This window comes from Leptopilina heterotoma, unplaced genomic scaffold (assembly GCF_015476425.1).
Source record: "Leptopilina heterotoma isolate Lh14 unplaced genomic scaffold, ASM1547642v1 Lhet_14, whole genome shotgun sequence".
Lineage (NCBI taxonomy): Eukaryota > Metazoa > Arthropoda > Insecta > Hymenoptera > Figitidae > Leptopilina > Leptopilina heterotoma.
The window spans coordinates 3,294,016-3,306,303 of NW_025110859.1; the positions used below are offsets into that span (position 1 = coordinate 3,294,016).

Consider the following 12,288-nt stretch of genomic DNA (forward strand, 5'->3'; position numbering starts at 1 on the left):
TAAGATAAAGGAACATTAAAATACTCAAAAATAAATAAAATAATAAAAAGAATATTATATTAAAATTACTATTAATATCAAAAAGAAATATTTTCAAAGCTAAATTTTTACTTTTGAAAAATAGATTTTATTTAATATCCACAATAATTATCGTTTACCAAAAATGTGCGAAAATAGTCAAATTAAATTATATAACATTTTTTCTGAGCGTTTATCCTCAATTTAGAATTCGATATTAAATGGATAATCCGGATGATCGTTTCGTCTGAAAAATAAAATGTTTTTATTCCATAATTTCGAAATATTTTGAAGTACAATATAAATATTATAAGGAATAAAAAATTTATTTACTGAAGTGCAGGACAAATGCGAGCTCCCATATCTAATTTGTCAATTTCATTGATTTCCTCCAGACTGAGATGAAAATCGAAGACCTGAATATTCTCAATAATTCGATTTTTCGAACTTGACTTTGGAATGACAATAATTCCATTGTCAATCTGAAAGTAAAAATATACGCTTTTTTAAGCATAAAATATCTGAAAATAAGAAAACTAAAAAATTTTGCAAAGGATTTTACTATTTATAAACATAATTGAATTATTGCGAAGAATTTTACTATTTATAAAAATAATTGAAATTTTTCGAAGAATTTATTAAAATTTTAAGAAATAATTAAATTGTTATGAAGAATTATTATTCAAAATAATTGAATTCACCACAAGAAGAAAATAATTGAATTCTTTCAATTTTTTTGACGAATATATTTAAAAAATTTAATAATTTCAAAAGATAACATTTTTGTAATTTTTCATAAATTTTTCGAAGAATTTTTTATTGAAATTTTGTAAAGATAATCGAATTTCTTTTGAGTAATGATAATAATACTAATAAATTAAATACTTTGTTTGGCGGGCGTGACATTTACTACTTATTTATATTATTTATAAAAAAAATTTTAAATACAAATTTCATAAAATTCAATTATTTTTTTAATTTTTAAATAAAAAATTATTCCAAAATAATTAATAAAAAATAATTTTTTCTCGATAGTTTTTCAAAAATTAAATTATTTAAGAAAATCAATTTTAAATCTGTAAAGTCTAATTATTGTTAAAAACAGGAAGAGTTTGAAATATATAAAATCTTTTCAATCCTGAAGAATAACATTCAGAATTTTCTTATGAATTCTTGAAATTGAATATTATTCCAGCACTTTTGACAAAATTTTCTGACTTTTTCCTGATTTCCCTGAATAAATTTAGAAAAATAGTGATTTTGTGGAGAATTCTTCTGAATAATTGAATTTTTGAATGTTAATGACATGAAAATAATATTAATTAATTTTGACTAGAAAACTATTAGAAACAAAATAACAAATAAATAATAAATTATAATTAAATGTAATTTATTTTTGATAATTAATAAGTCAAAAATAATGTAATGAACATATTTTTCATTATCGTCTCATTGGCATTCACGCTTTCATTAATTTTCATGTGACATGTAATGTAATTTTAAACAAGAAGGTTTCTTAGTGGAAAATTACTGAATATATAATTTAAAAAAACACATCTGAAATTGTCAACAAAGACACATATAAAAAAGAAAAAGAACATGTTGTTAATTATAAGAATTACAAACGGAAAAAAAGAAAAGGAAGGAAAAAACATGTGTTTGCATGCTTGATCCCTCTTGTTCAAATATAATAATGAATTAAAAAAAATAATTGAATTATTTTTAGAGAATTTTAAGTTCTTGTTGAAATTGAATTTTATGGAAATTTTTGAAAATAATTGAAATTTATGAAAATATTTAAAAATATTTGAATTCATCCGAGGAATTCAATTAAAATTGTTTTGAAAATAATTGAAATCCTGCAAAGAATTTTACTATTTACAAAATTAATTGAATTCTTGCGAAGAATTTTACTATTTATAAAAATAATTGAATTTTTTCGAAGGATTTATTAAAATTTTAGAAAAAAATTGAATTACTTCGAAATGTGTTAAAATTTTTTTTAAAAATTGAATTCTTCCAAAGAATAAATTTAAATAAAATTGTTTTGAAAATAATTGAATTTTTGTAAAGATTTTACTATTTAAAAAAGTAATTGAATTGTTTAGAAGGATTTATTAAAATTTTAGAAAATAATTGAATTCTTTCGTGACATTTTATTAAAATTTTTTAAAATATGAACAGAAATAATTAATTTTGTGCTTAATAGGTGAATTTTTAGAATTTTAATTATGAAATTATTTTAAAAATTTATATTTAAAAATAAAAAATTTTGTAATTTGCATAACAATAATAAATCGAAAATCTCGTTTCGCGCGTAACTTTTGCTAGTTTTTTAATAAAATTGAATTTTCGCAAAGTATTTTTGAAAATTCTGAAAAATAAGATTTTTGAAAAATTTCAATTCCATTGTTTCAAGATAATTGAATTTTTGTAAACAAATAATTGAAATTTTTTTAAATAATTGAAATGTCATTACTTTCTATTAAAATTAATTGAATTCTTTTAAAGAATTTTATTTAAATTTTTCGAAAATAAAAATAATCAAGGGAAGTTAGTGGCCGTAATTATAATTTTATTTTTAAAATATAAAGTCCCTCTTAAAGTTTTAAATCAATTTTTTGCTTATAAAAATTATATTATTATTCAATGATTACAATTTACAATTATTAAACTTCTCTTAAATTTTTATAATTTAAATTTCTGAATGTTCAAATAAATAATACTTATTTATTTCTCGAGCAAATTAAATTTTTATTAGTTATTAAGTAAATAATTAATTATTACTGCTTATTATTTTCAAAAATTTTAATAAAATTCTTCGCAAGAATTGAATTATTTTGATAAATAATACCTAACATTCTTTGGAAGGATTCAATTACTTTTATATAAATACAAATAGTAAAATTCTTTGAATAAATTCAATTATTATCAATATAATTTTAATAAAATTAAATAATCAAATTTTCAATTATAATTATAAACAGACAAGATTATTTTTAAAAAATTGAAAAAATTCTTTGTTTAATTCAATTATTTTCCAAGTTTTTAATTAAAATTAGTAAAAAAAAACATTATTTTCAAAAAATTTAAAGAAACTCATCAAAAGAATTTAATTATTCATAAAAATTTGTGAAGCCATTTGTAGATTTATTTATGTTCGAAATCAAATAAATTTAAATTTGATGAGAAAAAAAAACCGGGAAAAATTAGGACAAAGCCGGGAAAAAAGGGGAATTTTGTGTTGAATTCTTGAAAATAGTAAAATACTTTTAGAAACAAAAAAGCAAAAAATAAAAAAAAATAAATATTTTGCAATAAAATAATTTTTAAAAATTAAAAAGAAAATAAAAATTATAATTCTTTTAGAAATAAAAAAATATTTAAAAATAAAAAAACTAAAAAATTTAATATAATTTTTTAGTTAAAAAGAATTAATCCATTGCTATCTATTAATTTATGGGTATTATTTTTTATTATTATTTTAAGAATAGAATTATCGTTAAAAAATTTTTTTGTTAAATAAATTCTCACCATGAATCGAATGATTACTTGAGCTGGAGTTTTCTTGTATTTTTTGGCAATTTTAAGAATCACGGGATGCTTGAGCGATACCTGATGATCACCAGGTTTTGCCCAAGATCTTTTTGGCGATCCCAATGGACTGTGAGCGGTAATTTTCACTCCTCTCTCTTCGCAAAATGATCTCAATTTCTTTTGATTCAAATTTATGTGACATTCGACTTGATTGATGACTGGTTTAATTTTTGCGACGGATAAAATTCGTCCAACTTGCTCTGAATTACAATTACTCACGCCAATACTTTTCGTTAAACCAAGTCTCACACATTCCTCCATTCCTCGCCAGGTCTCCAAATAATCTGTATTTTCGATTAGAGATTTTCCATTTGCGTCCACTGTGTGATAGTGATGCACTCCATCGTACTGAAAAAAAATTTTTTTTTTTTCACTAAATTTTATTTTATTAGTTTTTCTCACTAAATTTTAATTTATTAGTTTTTCTCACTAAATTTCAATTTATTAATTTTTCTTGTCAATAAATTTACAATTCGCCTTTAGTAAATTGATTGATAGCAATAAATTAATAAATAAACAGGCAAATTGATTATTATAATTTTTATAATTTTAATAAATAATAAAAATAAGTTAATTTTCATTTTTTGATTCTTACTGTATATGCAGTTGGCCAGTGCATCAAAAATAAATCCACATAATCCAGACCCAAATTTTTCAATGATAGTTTACAAGCTGGAACAACTTGTCCTTCTTTGTGTGACGTATTCCATAACTAAAAATTATTTTTTGTTAGAATTTAATAATTAAAATTACTCTTTCGACGTAAAATTATTTGAACAATAATTATTATTATTAATTATTATTACTAATTATTATTATGAATTATTATTATTATTATTATTATTATTATTATTATTATTATTATAAATTACCTTTGTTGTAATGAAAAGTTCTTCTCGCTTAACAGCACCCTCAGCAATTTTTTCTCGAATAGCGCTTCCAACTTCCTCTTCATTATGATAAATAAAAGCCGAATCAATATGCCGATAACCAGCATCAATAGCTTCTCGAACTGATTTTGCCACAAGTTCTTGATTGTCCTTCAAACAAAAAAAATTTATTTTAATTTCTTTTTCATTAAAATTGAAATTTTTTCTATTGATTAATAATTTTTTAATTCAATTAATTAATTATTAATTTGTTTGTTTAATTTTTTAATCTCATTTATTCTTAAAATATTTTTAATAATTATCAACTTTTTTAAAAATTCATTTTTAAATTTTAAATTAATTTTCTTTAACAAATTAAAATAAATTAAAAGAAATTAAAATGATTAATTAAAAGAATAACTTATACCGTATAAGTACAGGTACCGAGTCCAATAATAGGGCATTTCAAGCCATTATTTAAAGTGACTGTAAACATTTTCTTTTTTTTTATCTGTCGTTTCGACACATAAACAACTTTTGTATTCGTTGTCACCATATTTATTATTCCGTTTATATACCTCTTGAGTCTGCGCGTGATCCCAACTTTTTTAAAAACCTAATCATTGGTATTAGATACAATTTTAATGCATTAATAAGAAATAATCCAATAAGCATATATTCTTATCTATTCAAGATAGTCAATTTTCTTTTCTCAGTTAATGAAAAATTTTAATTTTTCAATAAGTTTACGCACAACTGAAAATTATACTAGAAATAAAAACTATTAAATAATGATTGAGAAAATTTTTTCTTTTTTTTTATTTATCATCAATTTTGAAATAATGAATGTAAAATAATTGTCAACAAAAAATAAATAATAATAAAAACAGGGTTGCCACAAATATTTAATTTTATTTTTCCCTGACTTTTCCCTGATTTCCAGACAAAATTCTCACTTTTTCCCTGACCCTAAAAAATATTCTGATTCACTCTAAAAATAATTAGAAATTCAAAAAAATGTTCTATTACATTTATTTACAAATTTCTTTAATTGTCAAATTATTCGAAAACATCAAGATTTATTTCAAATAAATATTTAATTATTATTAGTTTTTCATAGAAATAAAGATTTTCAAAAAATTCAAATTTAAACCTTTTTGAAATTCAACAATAATTTGTTTGTTATAAATTAAATTACCATGAAATTTTTAAAAAAAAATTCTATTATTTACAAAAATTCTAATAAAATCCTTCGCAAGAATTCAATTGATTTTAAAAAGTAGTAAATTTTCTCAAAAAATTCAATTATTTGAAAAAATTGTAATAAAATTCGTTGCAATAATTAAATTATTTTCATAAATAATAAATCAATTATTCGGTAATTCATTTTTTAATCAATTTTTATTAGAAAATTCTAAAAGAATTCAATTATTTTAAATTAAAAAATAAATAATTTATTGAATAATTGAATGTTTGTTAAAATTGAATTCTCATAAAGAATTTTATCAACAAATTTTTTAATAATTCAATTATTTTGACAAATTTTAATGAAATTTTGAAGAGTATCTAATTACATTTATCGAGGAATTTTATTAAAATATTGTATCAAAAATTAATTAAAATCCTGCGGTAAGTTTTATTATTTATATGAAAATAATTAAAACTTTTCCCAAAAATTTTATTAAAATTTTTCTAAAATAATTGATTTATTACTAAGAAATTAATTACAAATTTTATAAATTATTGAATTCCTGTGAAATTTTAACATGAATTTTATTCAAGTTTTTAAAAATAATTGAATTTTGATAAAGAATTTTATTATTTATAATAATAATTAAAATTTTGACAAGAATTTAAAAAAAAAAAATTTTAAATAATTGAATATTAAAGAATTTTATTATTTATAAAGATAATTCAAAATTTTGACAAGAATTTTTTTTTAATTTTTGAACATAATTGAATTTTTGCAAAGAATTTTATTCCTTTTGAAAATAATTTAATTCTTCCAACGAACTTTATTCAAGTTTACAAAAATAATTGAATTTCGGTGAAGAATTTTACTATTTCTAAAAATAATTGAATTCTTGAAAAGAACTTTGTTAAATTTTTTTCTAAACAATTGAATTCCTGCGACGAATTTTATAAAATTCTTCTTAAATAATTGATATTTTTCGAAAAATGTTTTGAAATTTTTTACATTAAATAGAATTCCTGTGAAAATTATATTATTTATGAAAATAATTGATTTATTTCGAAGAAATTAATTAAAAATCTTGTAAATTATTGAATTTCTGTGAAATTTTAACAAGAATTTTATTAAAGTTTTTAAAAATAATTGAATTTCGTAGAAGAATTGTATTATTTATAAAGATAATTGAAATTTTGACGAGAAATTAAAAAAAATTTTTGAACATAGTTGAATTTTGGAGAAGAATTTTATTATTTTTAAAAATATAATTGAAATGAACAGAATTTTTAAAAATTTTTGAATATAATTGAATTTCTGTGAAAAATTTTATTACTTTTGAAAATAATTGGATTTCTGGAATTATTTGTAACTTTTCCAAAATACAATTTTTTTAGTATTTTTAACTAAAATTCTTTTATCAATCTAGTATTTATGAAAATTGTAAAAATGATTCATTAAATAATTTATAGGTCAAAATTTTATGATAGTTCTTGTAAAATTAAGTTATTTAAAAAGGAAATTATTGTCTGAAATAGAAAAAATTCAAGGTTTTGTATTAAAATTCGTGGTAATTTCATAGTTTACGAGGCAAACAAAAAAAAACATCAAAATTCAGAGTTTTTTCATGAATTTTTAAAATTCAATTTTTTTCAGTACTTTTACTAAAAATCCCTGACTTTTCCCTGAATTCCCTGACTTCCCTGACCTGTGGCAACCCTGAATAATAATAAAATAGAAAAAATAATAAATAATGATTGAGAACTTTTTTTTATTTCTTTTATTTATTATCAATTTTGTATTAATGAACGTAAAATAATTGTCAACAAAAAATAAATAAATAAATAAATAATAATAATACAAAGAAAAAAATAATAAGAGATTTAAAAGAAAAAAAAATAAAAACAAAAAAAGTGTATTAAAATTCGAAATTATTTATTCGCATACAGTGTTAAAATAATTTAAAAACTGCGAAATAATTCATCGTCAGTATTTAATTTAAATTATCGCATGAATTGATAAAATTCATAAAATTGAAATCTTGAAATCAGATAAATCTATATATAAGCATAGTCTTCCGGGTATCTGTTATATAGTTTCCTGAAAGAGAATCCAAGTACATAAAAAAGAAAAAAAAATTTGTTTCTTTTCGAAAATATTTACAAAAAAAAAATAAAATTTCTTTCTACTTACAAATTTGGATCATACGTTCCATTATCAATCGAACTGAGAATTTTCATTTCACTTTTTTCTATATTAAAATCGAATACATCTATATTTGCCTGAATACTTGTGTCCAATCCGGATTTTATCAGTGGAATTGTATCGGTTTCAATCTAGAAAAAAAAAATTTTTTGCTTTAATGCCATTTTATGAAATGGAAATTTAGATTATAATATTAAATATGTACTGAAGAATTTATAATAAATTTTCTAATTATGGCAAAATTGGTAAATTTCTCACGAGATATCTAATGGCTATCTGACATGCAGTCTTGTTATATTTTTCCATCAACTCCTTAATTGGAATTAATTGATTGAGATGTACTTTGTCAGGTGATTCTCTTCCTGGATCAATTGTCGCAATACCAACCGATCCATATAAATCATTCGAGAGTAAAACAATTTTATGTTTTTTCAAATATTTACGCAGTTCTTTGCAATTCCTAAAAATATTGCACTCCATTAGATTGGCACTTGGTTTAATTGCCGCTAATTTTAAAATACGTTCTATTTTATTTGACGAGAAATTACACAATCCAAGTGATCTTGTATATTTTTTGTAATAACAATTTTGCATTCCCCTCCATGCCTCTGTATAATCTGGTCCATATGGTTTAGTCTAAATTAAAAATTAACATTAAATAATTGATATATTAATAATGTTAATAAAAGGTCCTAATAAAGTAACGAAAATTATACGAATTATAGAAATTAAATTTGTTTTAGTGGAAATTTTGAATTTAAAATACTTACCTCACTGTATACAGAACAGAAAAGTAGGATCATATCCAGATAATCCAAACCCAAAGCTTCCAGTGATTTTTTAACCGAAGTTTCTACAAAGCCAGGTGTATAGGTTAAATCCATGTAAACCTGTAATTTTTTAAACCTGTATTTTATTTTTAATTTAAGTTTTTTTCTACTTTTTTTTAATTCTTTGTTTTAATTCTATTTATTCAGCTGATTTTATTTATTTATTTTAATGTACGAGGTGATATTTTTTTATAGAGTCAAAATGTTTTGATTTATTTGAAAAGAGAAAAAAAATTGTTTTAGTATTTTTTTAATTCAACAACTTCATTTTTAAATAAATATTTAATCATTATTATTTTTTCATATAGAAATTAAAATTTTCAAAAATTTGAAATTTAATAACTTATAAGAATATTATTATAAAACATGAAGATATCGATCACTACGAGTCTTCGACTCGGAGTGATCGCCTTCTTCATGTTTTAAAATAATTGAAACTTGCTACTTTGTTACTGTAACTTCTTCAAAAATTATTTTCATTATTACGATTATTCATTTCTAGAATTTTCAACTAAAATTCTTCTTTAGGTCAATTTTTCTTTAATAATTTTTGAAAAAGTTCTTAGAGAATTTTCAAATTCTTTTGTTTACAATTTAATTTTATGAAATTTCGATTATTCTGACATTCCTCAATTAAATATATTAGAAATTAAAAACATTAAATAATTAAAAAAAATTCCATTAAACTTTTTGAAAAAAAATTAATTCTACAGAATTCTTAATTAAAAGTATGAAAAGTTCAAATTTTCAAAGATTTTAATTTGAAACCTTTTGAAAATTCAATTATTTCTAAAAATCGACGCTATAATGCTTTCAATATTCAATTATAATCTAAAATTTTAACTGAAATTCATTATTAAATCAGTATTTATTAGAGAATTCTACAAGAATTCAATTATTATTTAACTACAAAAATAAATATTTTATCAAATAATTAAATGATTCTTAAAATTAAATTTTCGTACAGAATTTTATCAACAAAATTTTTAAATAATTTAATTCTCTTGAAAAATTTTAATAAAATTTTAAAGAATAATTTCATTTTTCGAGAATTTTGATGAAAATTGTATTAAAAATAATTGAAATTCTGTCAAGAATTTTATTATAATTTTTGAAAATAATTGAATTTCCAAGAGGAATTTTATTTTTTATAAAGATAATTGAAATTTTGACGAGAATTTTTGTAAATTTTTTAACATAATTGGATTTTTGCGAAGAATTATAATAATTTTGGAAATAATTGAATTCTTGAGACGAATTTTATTAAAATTTCTTTTTAAATAATTGAATTCTTTTGTGAAATTTTATTGAAACAGTAGACATTGAAAATAATTGAATTTTGCTAAATTTTTGAAATTAATTAAATTCCTACGAAGAATTTTATGAAAATTATTTTTAAAAAAATTTTATTGTTACAAAAAGTTTCATTATTTATGAAAATAATTCAATTTTTTTGAAGAAATTTAATTAAAAATGTATAGAAAATAATACTTAAATTGTAGCAAAATTTTGTAAAGTAATTGAATTTCTTTGCTGAATTTTAATAAAATTTTTAAGCATAATTACATTTTTCGACGAATTTGATTAAAATTGTATTAAAAATAAAAAATAATTGAAATTCTGCCAAGAATTTTATTAAAAGTTTTTAAAATAATTGAATTTCGGAGAAAAATTTTATTATTTATAAAGATAATTGAAATTTTGACGAGAATTTTTTAAAAAATTTTGAACATAATTGAATTTTCGAGAAGAATTTTATTAAAATTATGTTGAAAAGAATTGATTTGTTACGCAAAGAATTGCATTAAAATTTTTGAAAATAATTTTATTCTTTAAAAAAGTTTAATTAAAAATTTATTTAAAACAAATTCTAATAAATAAATTGTAACAAAGGTAATTAAATTTCGTTGGTGAATTTTTAATAAAATTTTTAAGAATAATAACTTTTTCGAGGAATTCCATTAAAATTATTGTATTAAAAAAAATAATTGAAATTCAGCATTGAGTTATATTATTTATGAAAATAATTGAATCTCTGGAAAAAATGTTTTTATTTTTTAAAATAATTGAATAATATGTGAAAATAATTTTTAAATAATTGAATTCCTGTGAAATTTTTATCATTTATGAAAATAATTAAATATTTGCGTAGAATTTTCTTAAAATTTGTTTTAACTAATTGAATTCTTTTAGGAATTTTTATTAAAGTAGTAAATATTAAAAATCATTGAATAGAGGAAAGTTTTTGAAAATAATTAAAATTTTGCCAAGAATTTTATTAAAATTTTTAAAAATAATTGAATTTCTGCAATCATTTGTACCTAATTGAATTTTCATAAAGAATTTTACTAACAAAATTTTTAAATAATTTAAATCTCTTAATTTTGGAAATAATTGAATTCTTGAGACGAATTTTATTAAAATTTCTTTTTAAATAATTGAATTCTTTTGTAAAATTTTATGTAAATAGTAGACATTGAAAACAATTGAATTTTGACAAATTTTTAAAATTGATTAAATTTCTACGAAGAATTTTATGAAAATTATTTTGAAAAAATTTTTATTGTTACAAAGAATTTCATTATTTATGAAAATAATTCAATTTTTTAAAGAAATTTAATTAAAAATGTATTGAAAATAATACTTAAATTGTAGCGAAAGTTTTTAAAATAATTGAATTTCTTTGATGAATTTTAATAAAATTTTTAAGTATAATTACATTTTTCGAGGAATTCCATTAAAATTGTATTAAAAATTAAAAATAATTGAAAGTCTGCGATGAGTTTTATTATGTATTTATGAGAATAATTGAATCCCTGTAAAAAATTTTATTATTTATTGAAAATCATTGAATAATAATTTATGAGAATAATTTGTGAATAATTTGATGATTTTATTTATTCATTTGAATGTAAAATTTTTTTATAAACGCAAAAACGTTTGATTTATTTGAAAAAATATTACCTTCGTTACGATGAAAAGTTCCTCCCTCTCGACTCTTTTGTCTTGGAATTTTTCCTTTAAAGCTGCTCCAACTGCTCTTTCATTTCCCTTAACAAATGGATCACAAAATACAAGCCTATATCCGGCATTAATTGCTTCTGATAAAGCTTCTCTTACTTTGTCATCGATATCCTGAAACTATTATTCTAATTAGTTTATTTATTTAAATAACAAATTTATTCGAAACAAATCCTTTTGTTGAATAAAATTCATAAACATTCGGGAAAAAAAATGACTTACACTATCTCTTACACATATCCTATGAAATGTGCTATCAAATCCAATAATTGGCATTTTCATCTCATTGTATCTCAATTTCGTAGTACTTTCTTTAGTGAGAATTGACATTTTCAGTTGGAATTAAATAGTAATTAATTTCTACACTCTCGTTTATTTATTGAACTCAATTCTTCTTTTCCTCCTTCTTTTTTGATTTCCGCAATTTTTCCTGACTGTCGTGAAACTAAAGAGAGACTTTAATAAAATTAAGGTTTAATACACTTGTCACCTTCAAATCAAATAGCTACAATGTTTTGTTTAATCACAAAATAAGTGATGTCATTACTTCATTCTCAATTAT

General features: G+C 19.8%; 2 protein-coding genes across 2 annotated transcripts; both read right to left on the bottom strand.

The window, feature by feature from the left end:
* Window positions 1–104: 104 nt before the first annotated feature.
* On the bottom strand, window positions 105–5,072 carry LOC122497963 (aldo-keto reductase family 1 member B1-like). The gene is made up of 6 exons (XM_043605406.1): window positions 4,912–5,072; window positions 4,488–4,655; window positions 4,211–4,327; window positions 3,553–3,963; window positions 352–500; window positions 105–265 (listed from the first exon to the last, which is right to left on the bottom strand). The coding sequence occupies exons 1-6, from the start codon at window positions 5,038–5,040 to the stop codon at window positions 223–225; spliced, it is 1,017 nt and encodes a 338-aa protein (XP_043461341.1). The 5' UTR covers window positions 5,041–5,072; the 3' UTR covers window positions 105–222.
* Window positions 5,073–7,715: 2,643 nt separating this feature from the next.
* Window positions 7,716–12,206, bottom strand: LOC122497965 (rho crystallin-like). Its single transcript, XM_043605408.1, has 6 exons — window positions 11,949–12,206; window positions 11,670–11,846; window positions 8,646–8,765; window positions 8,134–8,511; window positions 7,864–8,006; window positions 7,716–7,770 (listed from the first exon to the last, which is right to left on the bottom strand). The coding sequence occupies exons 1-6, from the start codon at window positions 12,054–12,056 to the stop codon at window positions 7,728–7,730; spliced, it is 969 nt and encodes a 322-aa protein (XP_043461343.1). The 5' UTR covers window positions 12,057–12,206; the 3' UTR covers window positions 7,716–7,727.
* Window positions 12,207–12,288: the final 82 nt, after the last annotated feature.

What these genes read in the sequence shown, in the direction of transcription:
- LOC122497965 (XM_043605408.1), bottom strand. Translation starts at nt 12,056, where the DNA reads ATGTCAATTCTCACTAAAGAAAGTACTACGAAATTGAGATACAATGAG. An exon ending in AACTTTTCATCGTAACGAAG is followed by an intron (nt 8,766 to 11,669) that starts GTAATATTTTTT and finishes AAAAAATTACAG; the next exon opens with GTTTACATGGATTTAACCTA. An exon ending in GGAACGTATGATCCAAATTT is followed by an intron (nt 7,771 to 7,863) that starts GTAAGTAGAAAG and finishes ATTCTCTTTCAG; the next exon opens with GAAACTATATAACAGATACC.
- LOC122497963 (XM_043605406.1), bottom strand. Translation starts at nt 5,040, where the DNA reads ATGGTGACAACGAATACAAAAGTTGTTTATGTGTCGAAACGACAGATA. An exon ending in AACTTTTCATTACAACAAAG is followed by an intron (nt 4,328 to 4,487) that starts GTAATTTATAAT and finishes AATAATTTTTAG; the next exon opens with TTATGGAATACGTCACACAA. An exon ending in ACTGGCCAACTGCATATACA is followed by an intron (nt 3,964 to 4,210) that starts GTAAGAATCAAA and finishes ATTTTTTTTCAG; the next exon opens with TACGATGGAGTGCATCACTA.